The sequence below is a fragment of the Cyanistes caeruleus genome, chromosome 10 (assembly GCF_971803275.1).
Source record: "Cyanistes caeruleus chromosome 10, bCyaCae1.hap1.1, whole genome shotgun sequence".
NCBI classification, from domain to species: domain Eukaryota; kingdom Metazoa; phylum Chordata; class Aves; order Passeriformes; family Paridae; genus Cyanistes; species Cyanistes caeruleus.
In genome coordinates, this window is record NC_141710.1 from 3946062 (window position 1) to 3965561 (window position 19500).

General features: G+C 45.9%; 1 protein-coding gene across 11 annotated transcripts in view; it reads left to right on the forward strand.

Annotated features, from left to right (window-relative positions):
* Nucleotides 1-19500, forward strand: part of BOK (BCL2 family apoptosis regulator BOK) — a 52561-nt gene that overhangs the window by 17743 nt on the left and 15318 nt on the right. For 5 of the 11 annotated variants that reach the window (XM_023933489.2, XM_086843514.1, XM_086843515.1 and 2 more), the window contains 3 exons: nt 571-699; nt 9681-9844; nt 14549-15668. In XM_023933489.2, coding sequence (XP_023789257.1) covers nt 571-699; nt 9681-9844; nt 14549-14674 — 419 coding nt within the window. In that variant the 3' untranslated portion in view covers nt 14675-15668. Of the gene's footprint in view, nt 1-570; nt 700-9680; nt 9845-12963; nt 13047-14548; nt 15669-19500 lie in introns of those variants that run through there. The other 6 variants (XR_015274361.1, XR_015274360.1, XR_002866851.2 and 3 more) reach the window with 2 other exon arrangements.

A 19500-nucleotide genomic window follows, 5' to 3' on the forward strand; every position in this document is an offset into this window, starting at 1 on the left:
ATTTGGAGGAGAGAAAGAACTCCAGATTGACTCTCAAGTGCCTGTCTGAGCATAAAATAGCTGAGAGTCTCTTTGTTTAATTAATGTTGTGCAGCTCTGGGTGGATCCTTGGCTTTCGTCAGCCTTCAGCATTCTTGAGTTGCTCTCTTGCACTTTAGGCATTTTTGTACAAGCCTGATGGGGTGCTGAGGAAGGGCGTATCTCTCAAAAGCTTACATGGATGTACATGCCTCCTTCTCACTTGTGAAACAAAATGACAAGGCTTTGCTTATCTGAGGCCTGTCTCCTGTGTTGGAGGGAAGGCAGGCAGCAAGCCTGGGAACAGCATTTATGTCAGGGATTACTGCAGCCAAACCACTGGTACAGGACCACTGCCTGCCTCTGCTCCCTTTGGGAGTCCCAGGGTACAGGTGGTAGGGAACTGCATCTAAGCAGCCCTAAGCACTCTGCTGCCTGCCTAAACTCAGGTGGAGCTGGGGTTCATCCCTGGAGTAACCCCAGCTGTAATTCCTCCATGATGAGAGCAGGGCTTGGAGCTGTGCATGCTGACTCTTGGCTGTTTATTTGCAGGGGATGAGCTGGAGTACATTCGCCCCAATGTCTACCGGAATATCGCCCGCCAGCTGAACATCTCGCTGCACTCAGAGACTGTGGTGTCAGACGCCTTCCTGGCAGTGGCTGCACAGATCTTCACTGCAGGTACAGTGCTCACAAACAGGGCTGGGTGGAAAGGATGGAGCCACCTTCTTGGAGAAGGCATCTTTCTGGGATAGCCTGCAAGGTGGGGCCTTGCTTTCTGAAAGGGCTGTGGGCAGTTTGGCAATGTGCCCTGCTTTAATGATTTAATGAGAACTCCTCTCTGCTGGCTTCTGGCAGGAAAATGTCCTGGGTTGTAATATCCTCTCAGTAGGTTCTGTCTCATTCTAGAAGCCACCTCCTGCCCTTCCTCATTACAAGGTGGTTGTTACCTCATTGTATAGGGAGGTCACTCATTCCAAGCTTCTTTGCTCACCGTTGGCAGCTGCAGAAGATTCATTGCTTGGGAGCCTCCCTTGTTCCAGCTCATGCTGCAGATGCTGAGAGCCAGAATCAACTCATCACAAGAGAGCTCCTCTCCTCCTGGCTTCCTTTCCCACAGCAACACCCAGAATTGCAATGGGACCTGCTGCTTTCTCCTTTCTCATGATGTGGGAGTCTTTGTCCTTAAGGCTGTTCCAAATGAGCAGGTGCTTTGAGATTTCTCCCTGCTTAGATGTGAGTGTTCTGCTGCTGCTGTTAGACTGGTTCCAGAAATAATGGTCAAAAGCAAAAATATATCCTGTGCTGCGTTCAGCTTTTCCTGGAAACAATCCCTGCCCACAACTGGAAAAGCAGCCTGTGGGAATTGAGGGAAGAGAAACCTTCTGGAGGGATTGCAGGTTCTGACACGGTTATAGGTTTTCTGCAATGTCTTGTTGTGTTGTGGAAGGGACAGTAGATGTTAAAGATTGGAAACAAAACCAAAAAAAGAAAAAAAAAAACAACAAAGAAAGCAACTTGATGGCAGCATAGCAACATGAAACCACTGGAAATAGTGACAATAGGATGAGAAGTGTCACAGGATACAGGGACTCTTGTCACTTTGGCAATAGTTGCTACAGGATGGAAGTCCAGGTTTCAGTTGTACTTTCAAATAGGCTACCTCATTCAAAACCTTTTCATCCTCACAATCAACTGTGCTTCTGTATCTGGAACCACTGACACTCTGGAGAAGCCCTGACATGCAGAAGGTCTGAAGAGCTGTGGTGGAGAGCACAGATCCTCCCTAGAATCATAACAGATGGCAAAATAGATCTCTGAGAGGGACTGCCCAAGCAGGGCTTCTGGCAGTTCGAGCAGGGCAGATTTTATTCCCTGGGCTAGGGAAATTGATGCTGTGTCATTGGAAATGGATGGAACTGGGCTGTGTGGCTGGTACAGCAGCCCTCAACAGCCTTTCAGAGCATGCTGGGTCACAGCTTGCCTTTGCACTGGGCTGGCTTCAGAGGGCCTGTGAGCTCAGAAAGCAAGAGCTGGGAAAGTATGGCAGGAATGTCTCAGTGTGGCTGTGTAGAAAGGGAAGGTGCCCTGTCTTGTCACTTAGTGCTGAGCTGTACTGGTGACAGAAAAAAGTCGGTCAGGTTGGGAGGCTCAGGTGCAATTCGCATTGCATGTGAGTAGGGGATCTTAGATGACTACAGGTGACTGCATTGGGATTGGCCCACCTCCAGAGCTGAAGTGACACACAGAGCTAAGCCAGGAATGCTGCAGGTGGAGCAGACTGTGTGTGCTGTGATGCTGCATAACCATGATGCTGGGGAGAAAGCCTGCTCCCTCCTGGGATTTCTGCTCTCAGTGTATATTGACAAATTCATGGAGAGCTGCATTTTTTGTTGTTCTTCAACTTCTCAGCTCAGGAGCCAATTGTGTGTGTAGTTAAAATTAAAGTAGAAATCATATGCCATAGTTCTAAACCTGGGTTTTCAGGGTTTTAGGAATAAAATCTGGACTCAGCCCTCTGAGGCTGACAATGCTGGAGACTTTGGACTCTGTTGACAGTGCTGCCACTCCTCCAGAGCCACCCTGCTGCAGAAATGGCTGGTAGTGTGCTGGTTGCACAGAGGCTGATTCAAACCTTCCCAGAGCTCTCCATTCTCTGTTCTTAATTCTTTCTCATCTGTCCTGGGAGTTGTGTATTTAATTGCTTTTATCAACTTGTTATTGTAATTTCTCCTAGGTAGAAGGTTGCTGAGTGGCAGAGGGATAGGAGTTTGCTGGTTTTTAACATTCCTGGATCTCACTGCAGTCTCAAAACTCAGCATTTAACAATAAATCCAGCAAATTGGAGTTGGCTATGGCAGCCAGACATTCATTCCTTTTTTTTTTTTTTTTTCATAGTTCAGAGGAAAGAGGCTCTTATTGAGCAAAGGAAACCAGACACTCAAGTTCAATCTGAGTTTTCATGCCAATTACCAAATTTATTAAGAAAACAGCTACTACAGTGTGTAGACAGCTTGGGGAGCCCCACTAGTCACTTACAATGCCTTTCCAGCAAGGAAGCAGGGGATTTTGACACTTTGAAACTGGAGAGGTTTTCTCCTTAATCTTTTACATGTCTGTCTTCCACGTTCTGGTCTGGTTTTGAGTCTTCACACTGTTGCTCTGTCTGTGCTCGCTTCCTGTCCACTCTGTCTACAAGTCCTGATTAAGCCCAAAACTGCCCTGAGGAGCCTGTTTCAATGTCTCTTCTTTCAGTGAAGAAATTTTTACTAATACCCAATCTAAACATCCCCTGATGCGATTTGGGGCCATTTCCTCTTGTCCCATGGCTTGTCATCTTGGAGAAGAGACTTTATTCTCAAGCTGTATTTTGTTCCCCTGTTTCCAAACAACTCATTAGTTATCCAGAGTGAGGAGAGCCCATCTGTGTGGAGACAAGCACTGCAGAGCCCTGATCTGCTTTTGATGGTAAAGGATCTGCAACAGCATCATCTCTGTGATGTTACCACTACTTCTCATGTGTGGTCCAAAGCTGCTCTGTGGGTAGCAGAAGACTTTCCCCTGACTTGAGCAAGCTTTGGTTTGGGGCCTGGCTGAGCTGATATTTACCTTAGATTTTAAAACAAATGCCAGAAGGAAGAGGTCAGTTGGTGGAAAAACAGAAGTAGAAAAGGGAGAGGCATTTTCCTTTCCTAAAGGAAGCCGTTCTGTCCTATTGGTAAAAGCTGTTAGGCATGAGGGTTTTTAAAAGCTTCCAGCCTGGTTCTTACTGGGTTTGGCTTTTAATCAAGAGTGCCTGGGCTGAAGTGAGCCCTGTGTAACAGGAGTGTAGGGTTAATGCTTTCTGAGGAGAAAGCACTTTCCCTGCAGGAGCAAATGGAGGTAGATGACACCAACCTGATTGGTGCTGTTGACACACTTGAAGGATGGGGTGACATCCAGAGGGTCCTGGACAGGCTTGAGAAGTGACCCATGAGAATCTCATGAGGTTATGCAAGGCCAAGTACTAATGCTGCATCTCCATCAGGGCAACCTCCAGGGTCAGTCCAGGCTGGGGATGAACACATCAAGAGCAACCATGGGAGAAGGACCTGGGGATGCTGTGGTGAGAGAGGGACATGCCCCAGCCCTGGGAACTGGGACCCAGAAACCACCCATGTACTGGGCTGATCCCCCAGCATGGGCAGCAGGGGAGGGAGAGATTCTGCCCCTCTGCCCCACTCAGACCTGTCTCCAGCCTGAGGGTCTCAGCACAGGAAGGACATGAAGGTACTGGAGTGAGTCCAGAGGAGGCACCAAGATGATCAGAGAAGTGATGGAGCAGCTTTGCTGAAAGGAAAGGCTGTGAGAGTTGGGATTGGTCAGCCTGGAGAAGAGAAGCTCCTGGTGACCTAACTGTGGCCTTCAAGTCCCTGAAGGAGCCAACAAGGAAGCTGGAGAGAGACTATTTACAAGGGCCTGGAGTGACAGGATGAGGGGGAATGGCTTCATGCTAACAGGGAATAGGTATAGATTAGATATTAGGAAGAAACTTTTTCCCAGGAAGGTGAGGCCCTGGCACAGGCTGCCCCCGGATCCCTGGAAGTGTTCCCAAGCTGGATGGGGCTTGGAGCAACCTGGGCTAGTGGAAGGTGTCCCTGCCTGTTAGAGACAGGAAAAAGTAATCTGTTTTGAGACATCTTAAGATGTTTGGAATATCTGGTAGGGGGGTGGGTCAGACCTTGCTCTGGTGAGATGGTACCCTGGCCCCTGTACCCCCCAACCCTGCAGTGTCTGCCAGCCATGGCACACTGAAGGGTCAGGGCCCCTAGGATTGTTTGACCCAGTACCTGAGTGTCTGAAAATCCCACCTGGGAGGAAGGCCCAGGATGGGCCAAAGTTTTCAGAAGCTTGAACACAAGGCAAGTACATTGTCCTTTAACCTTACCTTCATTTTTTGGAGTTTTACATCACTGGAACCCAGAAGTTGGTAGCTATATGTCTGTTTTTCTATATCTTTCCTGTTTTTCTGGTTTTCTCCCTTTCTTCTTCTCTTTTCTCATGGAACGTGACATTGAATGGGTTTAAAGGTTTTCTATGTTCAGTGTGGTAAGTCTATGCAATGGTAAGTGATGTTATGTTGCATTTATTCTTTTGCTAATGTTCCTTAATTTTCTGTAGTTTGCCAGCAAACTTTCATGTGTTTTTTACCTCTTGAGAATATCTGGCTGGGATTTTCTCCTTTGCATCTATCCAGAGCAAAAGAGCCTTGGTTTTAACCCTGGAATTAAGTGACTGGGGTGTAACACTGCCCGTTACAGGGGATTGGAATAAGATGAACTTTCACTTCCCTTCCAACCCAGACCATTCTGGGTTTCTCTGAAATGCTGTTAGAAATGCATCCTACTGCTCTCTCATAACTTAGGCTTTATGACTTGAGCTTCCTGCCTTGTGCACACCGCTCTCAGCTTTTCTCTCTACCAAAGCCTGTTGTGTCTGGCTGCGTTCTCCCAGCTGTTGAAGTGTAGCAGTGGATTGTGTTTCTTTAGGGTCTGATTTGTGAGTGGGACTTTGATGCTGAGTGGAGCAGAAGGAAGTTTATTTGAATAACCTCAGGTAGGTTTATTTGAATAACCCTGAGACTGCACAGTCATGTCTCATGGCTTCTTCATCACTCCCCTGGGGCAGACAAGCTCATATGAGCAGGAACACTTTCAAGAGCATTCCTCTCCTGATAATTCATTTTACCCTGAGCTCAGCAGTGTTTACATACCTTTAGCTCCATGGCTGGCCTAGAGAGTGTAACTTGTATTTCTTATATTTTATAATGTTTTCTAAGCAGCCCTTCACTTTTTCCATATCCTTTTGTTCCATGTCTGTGAGCAGAGGTTTCTCTCTTTTGACCATTCCTTTTTGGACCAGCTTTCCCTTCCCTGTTGTTGTTAGCTCCTGTGCATGTTAATCCACGCAGTGGGAAGCTGTGAATGGATTGTCTTGCTTGGTGATGAGTGCCTGTTTTACCCAGTGTGGATGACAGCCAGGCCTTTTGAGGAATTTGGAGCAAGGCAATGTGTTTTTGCTTCTCATGTTCACTGGCCAGATTCAATTCCAGCTCATGCTGAGTTGTATCACACTAGTGTCACTTTGAAGCTGGCCTGGATAGCCTGGGGGACAGAGGTACTGCCCTCTCAGTAATTGTGCTCCCCTATCAAGGGAGTCCTTGAGAGGGAAAAGATAATGGAGCTGGTGTCCTGGGAAAGTACAGAGGAGGGCTGCTGGGGTATGTTCCCCTGTCCTCTCCTGCCTGTGGCTGGATGGTTGCTGGAGCCCTCCTGGGCAGGGGGCCCAGCCACAAGCATGGCTCAGGAGTTGGAGGTGCCTGCTCTTCCCTTGCTTCCTGCAATATCTAGCGAGAAGAAGAGCATAAACTGCACCCTGCTGTTGTGAGGGAGAAGCCCAGCCTGCTGTCTCCATCTTCTCCCTCCAGCAGTGGCAAGAGGACTTCAGATCAGTGGAAATCAGGAAGGGACTTCCTCCTCTCCTGCCCCCATGGACTGACTCTCCTTGTTACAGGAAAGACAGATTGAAGGATTGGTTTGACCTTAGGGGCATGCTCTGGAGAGAGGATGTGACCCCTGAGCCCTCCACATCCATCACCATTATAAGAGTTTACCAAGAACTCGCTCTCTTTCTGCTGTGAAAGGGAGAGGGGTTCTCTCCATGTGCCAGGGAAGAACTCACCTCGTGCAAGTCCTGCAGCAGGTACTACTATGGAAAACTATGGAATCTTGGCAGGGAAGCTGGAGCTGAAAGGCTGCTTCTCCATCCTCTCTGGACCGACATGTCTTAGAGCAAACTGCTTTCCTGTGTGCTGGGGGAGTCATGGGTCTCGTGAGCCTCTATCTTTCACAGGTTGTGGATGCACTTTTCTTCTGTTGAAAAGCAAAACTCAGGTTCAAACCAAAGTTAGCCAAGACTGGAGCTGTCTTTTTGTACCAGAGTGACTTTGGTCCTGTCAGTCTTTGTTAGTGCCGTGTAAATATCTCAGAGCTAATGGACTTGCTTCAGATATTTAGAGTGCTGTCAGCAAAAGCTTGGAAATAAGCCAGTAAACTCTTCCCTGGAATTTTGGGTAACTTTTGTTATGTAACACAAGATGCAAGGAACCACATTTCTGCAGGGATGGAGAACTGTAAAACTGACTTATACTAAAGCTGAATATAAACCAGCTGAGGCTCTGGTCCTGAACATATAATCAGCAAGGAGTGTAACCCCTTAAAGGCTCTGTCATTAGGTAGAACTGTATTGACCTGCACTTGGACAGCCTCTTCCTTGCAGGGATAACCCCTCTGTCTAGTTTTCTGTGGTTTATCACAGCCTCTTCCTGGCTTACTCTGCTGGCTGTCATGGTGACACATAATGTGAGAAAGGCAGATAAATAGTGTGAATGCCAAACAGGCAGTGAACTTCCTGAGTGACAGCGCTGGTGTCAGGGACATCGCAGGGTCTGCTCAGCAAACAAAACCTAAAGAAGAAGAACAGTCATTTAGCTACATTAATAACTTCCTCTGATCTTACAGATAGTTCTGGGGAAGGACAGAGAATCACAGAGGATTTCAGCTAATGCTGTTACTGTTGCTGCAGAGCCTCACAAAAGGTCCATCTGCAGATTTTATCTTACGTTAGTAATGAAAAATGTTCTTTTTTTTTTAACACTGAATGGATTTTCTTCAGTGTAACAAGGTATTCCTGTGGCTAACCTTTGAATAGTTCCTCTAAAGTTTAGTTCTTTTTTTCTATTTAAGGAAAAGAAAAACAAGCAATTCCTAAAAGTGTTAGTGTGAATGTCCCTTTTGAAGCACCAAGTGTAAGAATTACGGAAATGCTCTGAAACCTGCATGTTTTCTAAAGAAATATAGTGCATTCTGCTGCAATGAGAACTGCTGTGAGGAGGCTGGAGCTCCATCCCAGAGCTGACACAGGCTACCTGGGGATCTGAGAGTGCAATGAAGGAAAGAGGGAGACTTTACCCCATTTAAATGGTATTTTCTCTTGCTGAGCACATCCAGTTTTCTAATGGTGTGTTTAACCCCTCTGGATCCATAGATCTAGTATTGCACACATCTTTTCATCCTCTCACCTGTTTTCATTCTTGCAGTAACCCTGTGAGAACAATTCTGTGTGGTTTTTAAATGTTAGAACTTCACCAGGCTTCCGACTATGTTCGGGAGAGCCTTTGGACAGATTCCATGGAGACCCAACACTGTAAAATACTTCACAATATGCTTGATAAATATGGGTATTAGAGATAATAAAGAATGGGGGGGATATGCCATTGTGCAGAGGTAGTTCTGCATGGGAGCGAAAGGGTTGTGTTTCCAGGTCACTGGTCCTGAGAAAAGCCTGATGAGGGGCAGCTGACTGCAGTGTTTGAGCATGAAGGATTTATGACTGCAGTGTTTGAGCATGAAGGATTTATGCCCAGTGGTGTTGGTTAAGGTGCAGAAGACCCCTGGGAGGCTGGCTGGTACCGAGACCTGAGTTCCTGTGCTTGTCACTAACACCAACAGGAAGATGACTACTGCTGGGACAAATTCTGTGGAGTGCTTGCTGCAGGCAGGTCAGCCTGGCAGGAAGGCTGTCTTCTGGGAGATTAGATAACTGACTGACTCTCCACCCCTGCACTGTCTTCAATGGGGTAGCACAGGCAGTGTTAAGTAGGCAGTGGCCAAATTCTTGAAGCTACCTTGTTTTCAGGTGGAGACTGAGGTCTAGTCCTTACATAAAGAGGACACCAGCCCTTATGAGTACAAGTGGAGGGGTAGGCACTCTGTTCTCTGGTGAGCAGCAGCATGACCCAAGGGAATGGCACAAGGCTGTCGTGGCAGTTAGATTGGATATTAGGGAAATGTTCTTCCCCAGAGGGTGCTGGGGCACTGAACGGGCATGCCAGGGAATGTCATGGCCCCAGGGCTGCCAGAGCTCCAGAAGCATTTGGACAACACTCTCAGGCACAGGGTGGGATTGTTAAGGGCCTGTGCAGGGCTAGGAGCTGGTCTCAACGATCCTTGTGAGTCTATCCAGCTCAGGATTCTATGACTTCTCTCTTCCAACTATGATTCTGTGAACCATCTTGGCCCTGTAACTTTACCTCCCTTTGCTGCTTTTGTGTCATTATAGAACTGAAGATGTTTATCTTGTATGCTTTGAGTGTCACATTTGAACAATGATTAGAAAAAAAACAAATGCTTTGTCCAAGGGTGTTTAAGCTTTATGTTGAAGGCAAAAGCCCCAGGTTGTTCAAACTATTTGAATTCTATCACCTCCTATGCAGCATCTGCATGGCTGAGAGCTAGTGGCAATACAAAACATTGTGGTGCACATCTTCCCTATCTCGATGGTGTCTTTGGGCTGCTTTTCTCCCAAAGCTGTTCAGCCAGTGCTGGGAGGCAATCAAACCATACCAAGGCCAGATTCATTCATTCTGCTTCTCTGTGTAGAGAGTTTTCCCTCATTCTGGTCCCCTACTAGTTCTTTTCCCCCATGAGGAGAGCATACAGAACCGTGGCTGCGCGCAGGCAGCATGGGCACATGTAATGAAGCAGAGTCATTTCCTTTGATTATTCAAGACTGAACTGAGTGTGTGTGTGTGTAAATATGAATGGCCTTTTTTCTTTTCACAGGCATAACGTGGGGCAAGGTGGTGTCTCTCTACGCCGTGGCAGCTGGGCTGGCAGTGGACTGCGTGCGGCACGCGCAGCCAGCCATGGTTCACACCATCGTTGACTGCCTGGGAGAGTTTGTCCGCAAGACCTTGGTGACATGGCTGAAAAGGAGAGGAGGCTGGGTAAGAAATGCTGTCTCACCGAATTTGTTTCTGCATGTCCAGACTAGAAAAGAGCCCAGTTAATGAGAGTGCGCGCTCTGCAGCTTTATGCAGAAAAAGGCTGTGGGAGATTCTCTTTCACAACGCTGTGGTCACCTCAATTCCACTTACACCTGTGCTAGACTTATATAACTCTGTTACTGCCTCGTGGTCCTATCCTCAAAAACATCAGTTATTCTTGTCCTCAGCTTCCTGCATAGCTGAGACATAATAATTCAATCCTGAGCCACCAGCACCTGTTGTGTTCCTGATCTTCTCCAGAGCTAACAGCCAGTCACAGTGGGACACTATAGAGGTCATTCCTGTGAGGATCCTGCCATAGATTTCCCAGAAAAGCTGTGGTTGCCCCATCCCTGGAAGTGTTCCAGGCCAAGTTGGATGGGGCTTGGAGCAGGCTGAATTTAGAGGAAGGTGTCCCTGCACATGGTAAGGGGTGGGACTGGATGATCTTTAAGGTCTTTTCCAACCCAAACCATTCTTTGATTCTGTGATACTCTTGGCCAGCTGTTTTCTAGAAACAGGCAAAAAATAAGGCCTGCCAGCTTAATTCTCATTTCACCTCTAAGCACTGGATTTTCAGTGTGAGCATTGGTTCCTGTGGAGGATTGTTCATAAGGAGAACTTTATTTTGGTGCTGTGGCATAGCTGGACACCTTTCCAGTGGCTTCCCCAGCTGACTGGAGAGACTGGCTGGCTGTGTTAGTGGCTGGCAGATGGGTGATGTGTGTATGTACCAGGTTCCATGTGTCTGTCTAGCAGGAACACAGGCAGTCCTTGGATCCTCTAATGTGCTGCTGGGCAGGTGCTACTTGGGCAAAATATTGCCCTATGGCACCACTCAGTTCATAGGACATCTTATTCCCAAGGCAGGCACTCTTTCCAGACTGAGCCACAGGAGCAAATTCCCTTTTCCAAGAGGTGAAATTTATTCCTAAGCCATTAGGAAATAGTCAGGCTCCTCACCCATACAGATCTGGAGAGAGGGAGGTGTCTTTTTCCAAACTGAATATTGCTCCTTTGTGCTGAGACTTCCCAACCATGTCAGTAGCTGGTTCAGTTCCCTGATTTCTTCAGGAATGTGAAGAACCAGGAAAGTGTCACTGCTCTGATTTTGGATCCCTTGCACTTAATAAGTACCAATCCTACCTTAAATCATCCCTGCCCTCTCTAAAACTGGGTCACCTTGAGGCCAGCTGACTCAGGGAACTGTTTGGTTGGGCTAAAAGGAACCTTTTATTTGAATGCCCTGATCTGTTTCATTTTGCATTCCAAAAATTAATTGTGCCAAGGCAAGTGAAGAGGATATCCTGGGATTAAGTAACACTGTTGCTGCCTGTGAATGCCAGTCCCTGCCTCAGTATCATTTGAGGCTTGCTTTAACTGCATACCTGTAGAGCTGCTTGAAATGTATTCTCTTAAACATTTTCTAAGATCTAGTTTCATTAAAACAGAAATGTTGTGTAGGAATGTATCTCTTTCTAGTTTCCAACTATTTTTTTCTTTGTTTTGGTAAAACTTGCATGCTCTGATAACTTAGCATCTTGTTTTAATTTTTGTATTGCTTCATTAGAGTTCCAAACAGAGTGTTTGGTTAATTCCAAAAGGATATTTTTGGACAATTTTTTGCATAGCAAACAAGCTGCAAAACCCATCTTCAGACCAGCACTGGTTCCATGAGGAGCTAAGTCCACCACTGACTCCTTCTGCCAGTCATCCCTTTTTAGATGGGCAGGACATTCCTACTGGAGCTGGCTAAATCCATGCTGATTGCTTTTGGGATCTGGCCCTAAGGAAGGGAAATCAACTTCACTGCCCCCAATCAAGCACAGGACTGAAGGCTGCTGGGTTCTGATACAGCCAGTTTCCAACACCCTTATTAGCAGCTCTGGGCTGTGAAAAGGAAATGCTTTCCCTCTAGAAACAAAGGAAAGTCTGGGAAAAGGCTGCTAATCCCATCTTGTGCTGTGCCTCCCTGAATGTTCTTCCTCTTGATCTAAGCACTTCAGCAAGGAATTTCCCAGCCTTGTTCACTCACAGGCCAGACCAAACAGCTCTTTGGTGGAACCCTCTCACCCACTGCCAGGCCTAGCTTGTGTTGGTTTGCCCTGGCATGCCATCCTTGTTCACATGGCACTCATCTCTTATGCATCAGCCTAGGCTGAGGCTGCCAAGAGTAACCCCCATGCCCTGAGCTGGTCCAGTAAAGACACCATGGAGGCTATGGAAAGGCATTTGAAATTCTCCATTCAGCAGCAGATTCCCATGCTGCTTCCATAGGGTGGAGAAGACCCAACACAAACCTCACAGGAAGAGCAAGAAAGAACCTTGGAGACATAATTTCTTTCTGGCAAGAGTTTGCAGCCTCAGTAGTGGCTTTACAGTAGAATAAAAAGATTTAAATTTTTTTTTGAGCAGCTTTTGCTACAAAGCAGTGTATGTGACTTGAATTTGTTTGAATAATTAACATCAAACATCAAACTGCCATTGCAACAGTTTATCAGTGCCTGACAAGGCAAAAAGCCTTAAGCAGCTTTGAAGTTTTCAATTCCACTGCCTTATCAGATAGGCTTGATTTGGATAACAACAGCTAAGACAATTATTAAACAGGTGAGCAATTTTGCTTATCTAAGCAAGCCCCATACAAATTTCTAAGTACTTCTGAGTGCAGCTCCTCTTGGTTAGAGCAGTGAGGTCGTTGCCTTTGGGAGAACATAGCAGGGCTTTAAGGAGTTCACCTTTCCTCACCTGGCAGTTAACCCTCTACAGCTGTAATCAACCCAGTGTGTATGGGCCTTGTTCTGGCTCACATGAGGCACTAAAGCCTATTAGAGCTTATATTTCTCAAGGATACGGTACCCTAACATGTGTGTTCAGACAGGCAACTGCATGCCATGACTCCTCTCAACTAAAGGGACAGTTTGACACAACTGTGTTTTAAACATGACCCCATGCAGGTTGCTAGAATCTGACAGGTTGAATCAGTTCAGACTATTTTCAAATGCAAATAGGGTGAGTGTGCTAAGCATCACTGGAAGTATTCCAGTGTAAGGAGACCCACCTTGCTTTCCTCCACAATACAGATCAAGTACCTGTAGCCACTGGGACCACCTTGCAGCACGTTCTGGTAACTGTCTTGGCTCTGCTTGCTGTTTGCTTGTGTTTTTTAGCTATAGGCAGCACTATTTCCACTCCTTGGTGCTGAGTCTACTCTCTCCTGCTATCCTGTTTCTTCCCATCATTGCATGCTCTCTATTCCTTCCTTCTGCAGTCTCATCTTGTCAGTTATTCGTGGGCTTTGCTTCTCCTGATGCTCCCAGGAGATCAGCAATGTGGTGAAGTGCACCATGCCAGCCTTCTAGACATGGTAAACAAGGAACTGCTGGAACGCATGGGAGGCTGCTGGCAGCAGAGCTTTGGTCTGTAGGTGATGATAGGGTTGGTTTGTGTGGCTGTTCTCACTAGCCAGATTCTGGGATTTGTCCCTTCAGCCCCCTTTTTCTACTAATGATGACCAAGATTGGTCAGGCAAGGCTCATGCATGTCTTGAGCACAAGCAGAAGGAATAGAGATTATTGGAGCATTCATCATCTCTTATGTTCTGTTTTGGGGAGGAACACCTCAGGGTTGAGAGTCTCACTTGTCTGTGCTTGGTCAATGAGAGACTTATGTCAGAAGGCAAATTTGGAGGATTGCTGAGCTAAGCTTGTAAAAAAAAGACTTTGGGGACTGTGAACCCTTCCTTGTGATGTGATTATTGTTCCCATTTCCACCCAAAAGCTGATTCTGAAAAACCACATGGGGTTGATGTGCCAGCAGTGCACCCTCTGTTATACAACCACAGTCCACATCTTGTGCTGGGCTTGAGTTTAAGCAAAACTCAGTTATAGCAAAACTTTTAATGTTGATTCCTGCACCAGAAAATTCATTTTTCTCTCTATCTCTGTCCTGTTCACTTCACCTTCTCAATATTTTCCATTTTCTCCTTCCCATGCCAGCTGAGAGAGAGCCTATTTCTATCAATTTGACAGGGTGGTTTTTTTGGTTTTTGATTTCTTTTAATCATCACAGGCCAGCTTCTCTTGTTGATATTTGAAACCAGCTGCCCAAGCGATATTTAAATCTGGCCCACACATCTGGGAGGCATCTCTGCTGGCATATATATTTCCACAAACAAAGCTACAAGCATGCATTGCTTTAGATTTAAATTGGGGGATGGCTTGCTTGAATGTCTTCCAAAGAAAGCATTAAGTCAAGAGAAAACGTACAAGCAACCTGAGCTGATATTAAACAGGACAACCTCTGGGAAGCATCTGGCTTTACAGAGAAGGATGGGAATGCTGATAACTGCTAAGGCTTCCTAGACCTTTTAAACAGGGAAAGAAAGTTGTATTTAGCTATCCAAAATGGAAAGTGCTGGATAATCTTCCTGTAGCTTTTCTTTTCCCAGGGGTGGATGAAGAGGGGACACTTTTCCTCATTGGTGGGAAATTAAGAAAGTGTATTCTGCAGGGCTCTGGAGCCTGATTTAATAGCTTTCAGAGTGTGGAAGTGTCAGAGCCAACATCTGGTGCTGCAGCAGCGGTGATGTTTGTGGGGCTGGGACATCCTGCAGAAGTGGCTGACATGGGCATCTCTCTCTGACAATCTCTCTTCCCTCCTCATTAGGCAGACATCACAAAATGTGTGGTGAATACTGATCCCAGCCTTCGCTCCCACTGGCTCGTGGCTGCTGTTTGCAGTTTTGGTCACTTCCTCAAGGCCATCTTCTTCGTCCTGCTGCCTGAGAGATGAGTCTGAGTTGTCAAACACAACTCCCTTGCCCCATCTTCTCTCCCACTCCAGAATCAACCAGAAGCAACTGGAGAAGTAATTCCAGACTGGTAATGAAAATCTCTGAAGAGGAGGAAGAGAAGAACTGGGACAAAAAAATAAAAAGGCTCCTCTCCCATCAAGTGGGAGCAGATGATCAACCATGGTCTCCTATTTGCAGCCACACGAGCCTCTCTCACCATTAATCCTTCCAAGAATCTTGTTTCCCTGGGTAACTTGCATGTGTGGCCTAGATGTAGCTGGTCCCTGGGCACGCTGATGGCAGCTGTGTGCAGTGTGGGACTGTCAGATGGCTGCTCCTTACGGCTGTGTTGCATGCTTATGCTAGCACCAGGCAGAGGGGAGGAGGAAGGGAATATTATTTGAAATGGGATTAGAAAGTAGGAGAGGGGAAGAGTCCCTCCTTCACTCCATGTGATTTCCCTTTCAGTCCTCAGACTTGCCTTGTGTTGATTCTTGTTGTTACATTTGTGCTTAAACTTCATCTCCTCCTTTATCCCTAACTCGCTTGCTGGGCTCTGCCCCAGCAGAGCATGGTGGGTTTTTTATTAAGATAAAACCAAATAATCTGTCAACAGTTGCTTCTCCCTGACATGTCTTGGAGATTGGTCTGAGTAGCTGTGAGGGGCAGGATGAGAGGGCAAAGTGTGTTTTGTTGACCCCTCTCACTGCCCTCACCCAGTCAAACAGGAGAGCAAGGGGCAATCCCTTCAAGCAACAACTTGAGATGGAATTTCATCATGAAAAAAACTGGTTTTGCCCCTGAGATTCTGTCAGAGCTAAGCATGTAAGTAGGAAAGGCTGAAATAGAGAAGCAGTAAGTGAACTGACTGGCATGGTAAAAGCAGTGAGCTGTGCTGAAAATAGCTGATGTATGTTTCTCCTTTAATCTCTTTCAAGTACAATTCCTAGTCTTCTTTGTGGCAAACAATAAAGGAAAACAAGTGGTATTTCACTACTGCAAAGGTTATTGTATTTGTTTCCAGACCAGAGTTAACAATTCCAAAAAAGGCCAGAACAGTGCAGAGACAAACACTCCAACCATGCTAAAAATACTTCAGCTTTTCCCCTGGTAGAGCATGTTAACATGTTAAAAGTACAACTTGCCTGGTTCATGCCTGGAATTTAACCCATGTTGTTGCCATGTCAGAAACATGCTGTTTCTACCAACAGATGCAGGGCCTCCCTGACATCATCAGGGAAAGGCTGTGGAGCTTCTGCTCTGCCAAGCCTCCTGGAGACTCCCTGCTCAGTGCCCTGCTCCCTAAAGTGTGGCACTAGGCACAGGAAAAAAAAAAAAAAAAACAAAAAAACGAGGATTAAGAACATATGGCACTCTAAGGGTTTTTTTTGTATTTTTTCCCTGATTTCCCTCCCAAACATTTAGAGGGGCTTTTACTCTCCCTCCAGGAGTTACAAAGGGGTCTGAGAATAAAGCAAAACCTCTACTTTTGGGTACTATCTGTGGGCCAGGTCTGTACTTACAGTTAGTGCTGTGCTCTGACCAGCAGAAACCTTAGCAGAGGATGTGTAGGAGTTAGATCCTTGCACATTCCTGTTTTTTCTGCTCTAGCCTTTTGCACTTTGGCTGATGCCTTGGCATGTAGGGGCCGGGCCCAGCTTTACCCCTAGTGCTACACCCCCAGTTAAGAGTGCTGTGCCAGTTTGGTCTAGGAGTACATTTTCAGTAATAAATCAATTCTTGTGGATTAAAGCCCTTCAAGTGCAACCTCTCCCATTCCCAGTCTTTCAGCAGAAACAGTCACTGGGAAGGAGAGAGCCTCCCATTCCACATCAGAGCTGTGTGCTGCTTTGGACAGTGGCTGGGGAGACTTTGGGCTGGGTTATAGTGATGAGGTTGCCAATGTAGATGCAGCTGATGGTGCCATGAAGTTGGGGCATTTTTATGTGAGTAAAGCTTGCATCAGTTCCCCAGATAAAACCAAATTGTCAGAGGAATGTTTAATTTTTTTTAAAATTTCCTGATATATTGACATTAGGGGTTTTGCTGGCATCACTTACTGTTAGGATTTTCTTCCTTAGATTCTTGGTAGATCTGGCTATGGAAATTTAGAGCAGGTACAGAACACAGGGGGAACTACACTAACCACCTTTGAGCAGCAGGGAGAGGATCCCTTCCAGTCTGCAACAGAGGCACTAAAAGCTTTATAATCCATAGCAGGGGGGGTACAGATTTGTTGTCCTAAAGGAGCTGGTGGAAAAGAAGACTTTGGATTTCTGGAAATACCCTGGCTGTGTGCAGACTTTGACTTGGACAGTTTCACAGGTCATCAAGTCCAGCTTGCCTTGTATCTCATGGAGTGAATGGGAGTTACTGGAGCAGCAGAGTTTGACACTGGGACTGGCAAGACCTGTCTCAATTTAGATGCTGTTTTGAAATTTAATACTTAAGGCTATGGTTGTTGGGGTTTTTTTCAGTAAACAAGTGATATCAGAGGATCTATTAAGGAACATGAAGAGTTAAATGCACCAATTAAGTGGATTTAACAAGAAGATAATGACAAGCCAAATAAAGCAGCATTGCTGGAAAGGAATGTGTGTGGGTGGGAAGGGGGTTACAAGAGGCAGACAAAGGCTCAGCCTGGAAACTGCTGATAATGAAGAGATGGTGGAGCTCCCCTCGAATAGGTTTCAGACTTCTCTGGCTTCTGTCTGTCTTCTTGCATTTAGTAGTCTCTGCAAAATCAATACCAGATCTGAAGTGTGCTGCTCACCTTGCACTTGGTGTTAAAGGAGGGTCCTTCAACCCTCCTCACTTCTGTAATAACCACATCAACACCAGCCTCGTCACCAAAATAAACAACAAAGCAAAAAGAATTGCACACACCGCGGCGCATTTAGGAACTGACAGTATTGAGCATGATACAGACAAGAGTTTATGTCATGTTCAGTCCTATCTGTAATATTTCGTCATTTTGGAGTACTTCCAGGGGTCCTTTACAATCTCAGCTATTCTGGGGCTCTGTGATTTTTCTATTCCCTCTTCTCTTTTCACCAGTCCTACCTGATGGGAGACATCAGGGTTGGTTGTTTATCACCCTAATAAACATTTTCCTTTTAAATGATTGCTGAAGGTCCTAGGAGTAGATCTAATTCATTTAGTTGTTAAAGAAAACCAAGAGAAAAACAAGTACCAAGGTTATTACCATTGTGCTCCTCCATACCAAAAGCCTGTCTGTTGTTCCTCTTCTAGCATCAAAAACTGAAAACCCCCAAACTATCCACCTCATTCTTTTCCCCCAATGTTCCCAGCTATCTGCTTGAGAAATCTGCTTGTAGTAAAAGCTGCCTTCATTTTTTTTAAGCTGTTTTCCACACACTGAATGTTCTAAGTGAGACTTACAAGCTGTCTTGAGGGGGCTGCTCCCTGTCCATAGTGACCTTTCAATCCACTGCCCAGTTTCATCCCCTTCTGCTGAAGGTCAACAGTCACGGTGGCAGGGGACAAACTTCCTCTCAGCACAGAGAGACTACTGCTCACCCTGTTAGGCACTCACAGAATCCAGCCAAGCTTTAGCTGTCTCCTGCCTTTCTGTCCCACCAGAAAAACTGGAGGTTCAGGGAAAAGGTGAGAAAAGGTCATGTGGTGCCATGGGAGGTGCTTTGGAGGAGGAGGAGGAAGAAAGGGTTGGATGGAGGTGGGAAAACGGCATCTTAAGTATTTTTGCAGCTGTGGAGTGTTTTGCAGAGGAGAGTTTTGCCTGTGGTTACAGCAGAGCCTGGAGGAACCTGAGCCTCATTTTGCCTTTGTTCACTTGCTCCACTAAGGATTATCCCACCATCCTCCCCCTCCAACACCAACCTCATTCTGTGTTTCTTTGTAGTGACCCTACATTCAGTCAACAGAAATATCTTTATCACAAAGGAGGGAAGCAGAAAAGCCCACTTGGCTTGGGAGTTTCAGTGATAAGCCTTTGAGAAATGCTTATCATTTCCTAGACATGGCCTTGCCCCAGCCACAGCCTGACTTGTGCCTCTCCCATATCAGACACCCACAGCAGGTTCACCTTCTTCAAAGCAACTATAGAAAGTGATTTCAGTCTCAAAGCCAATGTCACCTTTGTTCCTGCACTGCTTTTTCTCCTGCAAATGGAAAGAAAACAGTCTGTGAAGCCCGTAATTTATCAAACTTGCATCTGTATTATAGACCAAAGTACAGAACAATAGTGATAGGGAGTGAGATTTAAGGTTTCCCAAGAAATTGCAACACCAAACTTCCTCATTTCCAGACTAATTTTATAGACCCTGAGAAAAAGCTCTATCTTTTTTTCTAATTCTCCTTTTAATGTGCAAAGTCTGCAAGTGGGAGTTTTTTTGTGCACAGTTAAACTGAATATGAAGCAGATTGCAAGTCCCTTAGATGGGTTTCTGAAAAGATCAGACCCTGAAGGCATTCCAAGAGCTTTGTCATGAGCCTTCTTGATCAGGCTCTCATCAGTATTTGTCCCCTTGAATTTCTTCACTGTCTTTTTTTAATTTTTTTTCAGGCTTGCTATTTATAGTTTTATAGACATAAATTTGCCATAGATTAATTATTCTCTTATGGCAATGGGAAAACAATGCATGCTACTAGATTAATGACAAGAAAACAGCAATTTAATGTACTGCTGGCTGAGTCTACAGATTTCTTCTATGCAAAGATTTGACAGCTGGAGTTTAAATACTCCCTCAGAAAAGCCTGTAACCTCTTTAACTCTAAATATTTTGACCCACTGGGATTATGAGCCCCCAGCACAGCTAAACAGAGCAATCCTCAATTGAACTTT